This window comes from Trifolium pratense, linkage group LG5 (assembly GCF_020283565.1).
Source record: "Trifolium pratense cultivar HEN17-A07 linkage group LG5, ARS_RC_1.1, whole genome shotgun sequence".
Lineage (NCBI taxonomy): Eukaryota > Viridiplantae > Streptophyta > Magnoliopsida > Fabales > Fabaceae > Trifolium > Trifolium pratense.
Genome location: NC_060063.1, coordinates 9,303,706 through 9,311,676, shown reverse-complemented (window position 1 = coordinate 9,311,676; position 7,971 = coordinate 9,303,706). Strand labels below are relative to the sequence as shown.

At 34.2% G+C, this 7,971-nt stretch overlaps 1 protein-coding gene across 1 annotated transcript; it reads right to left on the bottom strand.

Annotated features, from left to right (window-relative positions):
- Window positions 1-3,063: 3,063 nt before the first annotated feature.
- On the bottom strand, window positions 3,064-6,664 carry LOC123887487. Its single transcript, XM_045936812.1, has 3 exons — window positions 6,423-6,664; window positions 4,357-4,424; window positions 3,064-4,267 (listed from the first exon to the last, which is right to left on the bottom strand). The coding sequence occupies exons 1-3, from the start codon at window positions 6,526-6,528 to the stop codon at window positions 3,269-3,271; spliced, it is 1,173 nt and encodes a 390-aa protein (XP_045792768.1). The 5' UTR covers window positions 6,529-6,664; the 3' UTR covers window positions 3,064-3,268.
- Between the last annotated feature and the right edge of the window lie 1,307 nt (window positions 6,665-7,971).

Here is a 7,971-nt window from a genome sequence, read left to right as displayed (position 1 = left end):
CGGGGCGGAGCGGGTGGGTATCCGCAGTAGGGGTGGCAAAACGGGTCAGGCCCGCCGGGCCGACCCGTTTGACCCGCCATTTTTGGCGGGCCGGGCTGAGGTTTTCGGCTCGCTACCTTAAGGTGGCCCGCCCCCGCCTAACCCGCCTAAAAAACGAGGCGGGGTGGGGCGGGGCGGGTTAGCCCGCGGGCTTTTTAATTTTTTTATAATTTTTTGCTTTAATTGAAAATTGGGCTTGGAATGAAAGCCCAAATCTCAATCCAATGTTCTCTCATATAAAACTTCACTTCCACCGTATGCTCCCTTCTTCCAAAATTAGGTTTCATTCATTTCATCCGCCGTTTTCTCCCTTCTTCCACTTCGCCCCGTGATACTCAATCCACTCCACCGTCGTTCTATTCCATCAAGCCACCGCTTTTGTTTTGTTCTTCTTCCTTCTCCCTTCTGTCACTACGACATCAACTGAAGCATCATATGTTTATGACATAGATGATGATGAAGATAATTGATGAAGTGTTTGTGATGGAGAGCTTTTGAGATTGATTAATTGCTGCTAGTTTTTTATGTTTTGTGTCCCTGAATTTCCTTAACTATGTTGTGGTCTTTGGCTTTTTGGTATTGACATAGTTGTAATTTTTTGAGCCATGTTTTGGTGGAACTGGATGCATCACAGGCTGTTTGCTTGTTTCAAATGAGAATTATCACTTGCTAGTATTTATCCATTTATCTTATATTGTAATGAATTATTTATTAACTTAGTTGATGTTTCTATTAGTTTAATTAAGGGTAATTGTAAGAAATTACTTATTAACGTTTCTTGTAGTATTTTTTTTAACATCAACTAGGAGGTAAGAATTGTGAAGTTATAATTCAAATAGTTAAAAAAAAAAAAAAAAAAAAAAGTATTTGGCGGGCCGGCCCGCCAACCCGCCAACCCGCCAATAAACGGGCGGGCTTGAGTTGTTGAGCCCGGACACCTAAGTTGCCCCGCCCCGCCCCGCCCCGCTTTTGGGCGGGCTTAAACGGGGCGGGCCTAAACGGGGCGGGCATGCCCACTTTGCCACCCCTAATCCGCAGAAATGGATTATATTGTCATGCCTAATTGGCATTTGTTCAACAACCCTAAACTTATGATCGATCCTCAACGACACCGACACTTTATGTGCCACATGTACACATGTGATTTTTCTTTTTTCCTTCAAACAATTAAATTCTTGGTTTTTAAATTATAATGTGGAAAAGCATGTGGGATCCAATGAGACTCATTTGAGAATTTTTGGTGATTTGTATGAATATTTAAGAATTGTGGTTGAGTTGTTTAAATAATTGCGAAATGTGAAATACTCCCTCCGGTCCTATATATAAGAAACACTTTGGAAATTTTTTTTTGTCCTTTTTATAAGAAACAATCTTTAAATTTATTCTTTATTAAATAGACAATCCCTTATATACCCTTATTAAATTGTGTAAAATGCAACATATTTCAATGTTATGCATTAATTACACAAACACATTCTCAAGGTTAACTTTGGAATAACACATAACATTTTAGAAATTTTAATAAAAAAATAAGTCTCCTTGGTATGTGTGTTTTTCTCAATGTGTTCCTTATATATAGGACCGGAGGGAGTAATACAAAGAATTAAATGAGACTCACTTAAAGAACCAATATGTGTTCTATGGATAATGGTGCTCTTAGATCCTTTTATGTTTTTCTTTCATGATTCCATTGAGCATCAATCTCAACCATTCATTCATTTTTTTTCTCTCTCTTCTAAACTATTTTTTTTTTCCTTCTCTTCTTTATGAATCATCACCTTAGATGAAGAAAAGGAGAGAAGGCAACACCAAAAGAGCATGAGGATCTAAATCCGAATTGTTCACTTCTCCACATTTAAAATGTGAGTATAGTCACTAAACTACTTATCCAAAAAAAAAAAAAATCACTAAGGCACAATAGCGGAGACAGGCTAGGCCATGGCCCACCCCAAAATAATTAAAAGGTGATATATACTCGTAAGCGCGACATTATTCATAATTGTGTACACAACCTAGTGCTGCTAGAGTGACTCCTATCAAACTCAAAGAGCATGAGTTCAAACCCTTGCCACTTCATTTTTTGTTCTTTTTCCTATTTCAATTTTTGCCTCTTTTTCCTGATTTAATGTTAAAATATTGTTTTTTTTTCTCTTTTAATTTTAACAAAAACAGTCGGTTTTAACAAGTTGCATAAGGATTTAAACAGGTAATCTTGAGCAGCATAATAATACATCATGCCATTAAAAGCAAATACATGCCTTCTAAATTACTACAATTTAAAATTTGAATGTATCAATACACTTGATTTTTAAGGTATTTAATTAAAAAAATTATAATTAATTTTATGCTTGTTATAACTTAAATTTTTATATACCAAATAATTTTGTATTTAATTTATCTATTATTATTTTTTAGTGGCCCATCCGAATATTTTTTTCCTTGGCTCCGCCACGGCTAGGGCATAAACAATTCAGACAAAACCGATCAATCTGACAAATCAAACCAAAAAATAACTAATCTTCTTTGGTTTGGATCAAAAACTAAATCAAAACAAAGAAAACTAAACTGGTTTGGTCCAGTTCTCAATTTTCGATTTTATTATCCGATGAACCGAACATCTTACTAATACAAAAAAAAAAATTGCATACGAAGATGTTTGAAATATAGGGGACTTATAATTTGAGTAGGCATGGAATCAGAATATTGATTTATTTTTTCAATTGTAGTTTTTAGATGAAACGATCAAACGAACCAAATCGATGTAATTTGGCTCAGTTCCATTAATGAAAAACACAGTACAAGTTCAGAGTTCGAACAATGTTTTTTACTGAAAATTGATTCAAACCGAATGGTTACACCCCAAAAATACATTGGATATGTATGAAAAAGAGGAATGCAAATGCAAATACTTACAATAAAGCGAATAAATACAGCTGTGCTATTGTAACAAAATTGACTTGGATCCTCTGCAGCCGGCTGCACCATAAAGTCGGCTACGGAAGATCCAAGTTAGTAACAAACTGCTAGAGAACTGCATACCTGCTTTTGCTTTCTTGTGATCATATAATATAAGTTAAAATTACAACATTTTTCCCACAAAATCTCACAAGGTAATGTTAAACCAAAAAGTCTACTATTACCAAAGTGGTTACCAAAATAAACAGACGAAATACAATGAAACACATCACCTATTTACATCCTTTTTGACAGTCTACACGCTATCATAATGTCAATCACTTTCACAGAGAGAAAATATCGAACGATTAATTTGAGATATTTCCTCTTGTAGTTTCTTATCTTTGAACTTACATAATGAAAGTGCAGGACTATGCTTAGTATTAGAAACGCCGAGACTCTTTGAAGCTGAAAGAAGAAATTTCCCCACTTTGGAAATGTTATTTTTGCTACATTTCTCAACTTTGGGTTTTCTAGTTTTGCTGCATTTCTCAACCTTGGATTTTCTAGTTTTGCTACATTTCTCAACCTTGAATTTTCTAGTTTTGCTACCTGAAATTTTGGAAACCGAGTCAACATATAACGGAACATGTGGAGGTGTTTTGGAAGTGAACTGTGGTAATGAACCAATTTGTTTCTTTGAGCAACTTTGTCCACTGATGTTTGATTGAACTTCAATCTCACTATGAATAACTCTCGATGTAACACCGGAGTTTGAAGAGCTGCTGTCGATGCCATTGTAACCTGTAAAATATTTATTGATTAAACCAGAGACTGACACCACTTGTGTCGACATCTTACTCGGACTTTCTTGCATTGAGTTAGCAGCACACAACTCAACCTGATTTTCAACTTTATTCTCCGGCATCGCACATCCACTCTTACTGGCCGTGCTGGTAGGTTTGTCTCCAAATCCGCAGGAGTATCTTTCTGGCATTCCACTGGCTGAATGTTGCTTGTCATTTTCATAAGAATTTCCCCTTTCCTCCAAAATGTTATTAATAGTGTCATTCTCTTCCGAAACATTTGCACGGGGATGGAGTCCTTCCTCTCTATTTTCCTCACTGTTGCATTTTTTCTTAATTTGGCAGTCATCCGTCATTATGTCCTGATGTTTTGAAACAATAGCTGCATCACGGGGTAAACATGGAACTTGCAAAGATTTTAAAGGCCTTGCTTCCACATGAAGAAACCATGTTTCTCTCATCTTTGGGAAAACATACTTCATAATCAGGGAATCGGGCAGATAGTAGAAGCATGATTTTCGCCTCACCTGGCAGAATATGCAGTACTGTGATCAACACAAACTCAACGTAGCAAAAACTCACAAAAGACACATACCAAAACAGAAAGAACATATACCATTAATCCATGAACTTGGATCTCTCCTATGTCTGGCAAACAAGTGAAGTGCACTTTCTCAAAATCTCCTGCACAACAAAAATTATATCAATCACTTTTCTTGTCAGAACCTGATATACTCAAGGTTGAACAGCGATTTCATCGATGCCTGTTCTTTTCATTTTTTAAGTTTGTGGAAAATAATGATCAAGGGTCAATAGTGTTCCAGAACATAAGTTATACGGAAAAACTAAATTTTCCTTTATCTGAAGCTTTTGGATTCATGGAGTGACTTTGCAAACAATAACAGACCATATTATACAATTTATGATTTCCATAAGTCATACTCTACGAAAACATCCCTTCTAATGCATGCTTTCATAGTAAATGTGTTTATCACATTACTCTGCGTTACGTACTCAAGCACCAAAACCAAGAGAACACAAATACATCCGAGATATGTAGAAGGTTTGCCTATATATCAGCAACATCTGCATCTAATCTCTATGATATTAGCCACTGCTACGTTCATCTAAACTATAGATGTCTATAATATCTTTACAAACATTAGTAGAAGATGCCATCATCTATAAAATCCACAAAAATCCATAATCACCCCGAAAGTCTGAAATAATTAGGGGAGGGTGGCTAGTAGTAATTATGTAAGTGTGTATTCATCAAATTTTAATTCGGAATAACTAAATAATGTAAATAGGGGTCGCATGTTTATTAGCCTTATCAAACTTCATCTGAACTCAGACGGCAACATGACTATACTACTACATTTTTCATGAGAGCAAAATCTTAACACCCAAATCCATAATAAAATCGATAAGATGATCTCCCCTTAAACACTATATTGAAAATTGATGAGCTAAGTATGAGTTGACACTATCGTAGATCCATCGTCATACAAGTTTTCAAATACATTTTTATGCAGTGTTAATCTCCAAAGCACATCATACTTCCAAATTAAGACTTATTGATCCAAACGCAGTGCATTCTCCACTAAAATCATGAAATGTTATATTAATCATTAAACAGCACATTATATTTCTTCTTCTCTTTTTTCAAACTCAAAGACAGTTACAGCTTCATTGTACTTGAAAAAGTACAGTGATAGATACAGTATATATTTTAATCTTTGAAACCTGCTACATAATAGAGTTGAAAGTCAATAATCTTACCCTAAAGCTAGACCGCGTTTGATTGAGAGAAATAGAACATACCAGTATTAAACTAGAGTTAAAAAGGAAGTTTAATGAAAATGAAATAGAAGCTGATAAATGCTTGAATGTGAGAGAAAAAAGTATAATATATGAACCAATGAATAAATGCTTATGAGATACAAATATATCTTTTATAATTGTTGTGCACAACTAGTAACAAAAGGTAATAATAACGAAAAAAGCAAATGATGATGAACACAAGAAGTTTGATAACGGGGAACCAACGGTACGTCTCTGACTTTAGAATTCGGTACAGCTCGTTTCTATTAGATGAATGAATTAGGGTTTCAGTGTTACAAGCGGTATTTATAATAATAACATTACGGTCCTGATAACAACAATAAATACCCCTGATACATATAAGCCATAATCAAAGTGCAAAAGATTCTCATTCCTAACTTAAACATGTAGAAGCAGAAATACACAATACTTATGAAACCCACACATGCACAACTGACATAACACTGGCACATAGTAAGTGATTGAATGTGTCATCATCATGTGATGTTGGACACCAACATTTGACACACTACAATCCAATCCTCAAAACTGTCATACTATGAAACTTTGTAGCACTGGCACGACACTTCTGATCAAATGTGTCAGGTGTCCGATGTGTCAATGTCGAACACCGGACACATGCGATTCAATTCAATTATGTCATTTTCTCAAATTATTACTGACTGTGAACGTGTTTGTGTCATTGTCGTGTCGGTGCTCGGTAGTTACAGTACTAAACAAGGTGATACAATACAACTACTACATAGAATTATGAATTTAATTTTCAAATGGATAAAATCGTTAATTAAAAGCAAGAGAAAGAGAATAAAATAAAAAAATTAAATTTGTTGTTCATACTTTTGAGTGCACCGGCTGTAATGTGAGAGGGGGCATTGAAAGCAATGCTAGTGCCCAAATTAGTGTCGGCAAAGACTGCAACTTCGGCCACCGTATCTTTCATCATCCGCCGCCACGGTGGTGCTGTTCAGGAATCACAAGTTGTCGAAAGAGGGAAGATGAATGGAGGCGCTGACGACACAGCAATTAGTGTTTTTAAGACATTTTTGGGAATTCAACAAGGGTCTGTTTGGTTCCTTCGATTAAAGACCGTAAAAGATTAAGACCATCTCCAACGGTGTAGTACCTATTAGGTACTCATGGTACTTATTAGGTACTACCATTGGAGCACAAAACATTTTAGTACCTAATAGGTACCACTTCTAATATAAGAACTCTCTCTTCTTTATATGAGACTCACTTTATTTAATATATTCAAAAAAATTTAATTTGGCAATATTATTTTAAATTAAATTTCAAATTTTAATGATGTGGAGTTATTGATGGGACCCATTTTAGAACTTTTTAAGAAATGCTCCATTGGAGGGGTTGAGTACCTATTAGGTACTATTATTAAAAAAATAATAAATTGATGATGTGTCTATGTGGGACCATTTAAGTACTCAAAAATGGAGTGCTCCATTGTGGATGCTCTAAGGCGATCTATTGGATTAAGGGGATCTATTGGATTGAGATTTAAAAAGACTATTTTGGCAAAAAAAAAATATTGAGAATTTTAGGGGGGTGTATTCAATTAGGATTTCAATGGATTTTAAAAGACTTTTTTATGATGACAAAATCTTGTGGTATTCAATTAGGATTTTAAAAGACTTTAAAAAAGTCTAGTGGTATTCAATTAGGATTTTAAAAGACTTTAAAAAAGTCTAGTGGTATTCAATCAAGACTCTTTACAACTTACAAAAAGTCTTGTGGTATTCAAAAGTATTCTAATTTCGATAGATTGTTTAAAAAATAGGATTTTAATGGATTTTGATGGACTTTTTAGTGAATTTTGAGCTACAAAAAGTCTTTCCTCATATCATGAGATTTTGATGGATTCTCATTTTTTTTTTATTTCTTTCACCTTTCCTCATGTTTCTATTTCATGTTTCCTGATTATCTCATGTTTTTTAGGGGGGTGTATTGGATTGGGATTTCATGAGACAATTTTGGCAAAAAAAGTCTTGATGATTTTATGAGATTTTGTTGGACTATATTGATTTTGTGAGATTTTAAAGACTTTTTTACAGAGACTTTTTTACAATCAAGATTTTTAACACATGATTTGAATGGATTTTGAGAGATTTTTTTCAAAAAACTTTTTACAATCAAGATTTCAAAATACTTTATATATTAAGAAACTTTTGTATATTAGGCAAATTTTAAAAGAATCAATAAATTTTAATAAAAGAAATTATATTTTTTTGGGAATCCAAATTTTTAAACAAAAAAAAAGCCTTACATTTTTTTCACGTATATGTTTCTAATCACAAATAAAAACCATTATCACCATTGATGGGAAAAGAAGCAGATGAAGGTAACGAAAAAAAATTGCCGTAAAAAGTTGTAT

Excerpts from the sequence above, each read along its gene's own strand:
- LOC123887487 (XM_045936812.1), bottom strand. The coding sequence starts at position 6,528 with ATGATGAAAGATACGGTGGCCGAAGTTGCAGTCTTTGCCGACACTAAT. Across the intron at positions 4,425-6,422 it reads TACAGCCGGTGCACTCAAAA|GAGATTTTGAGAAAGTGCAC; the intron begins GTATGAACAACA and ends TTTGTTGTGCAG. Across the intron at positions 4,268-4,356 it reads TCCAAGTTCATGGATTAATG|GTGAGGCGAAAATCATGCTT; the intron begins GTATATGTTCTT and ends ATATTCTGCCAG.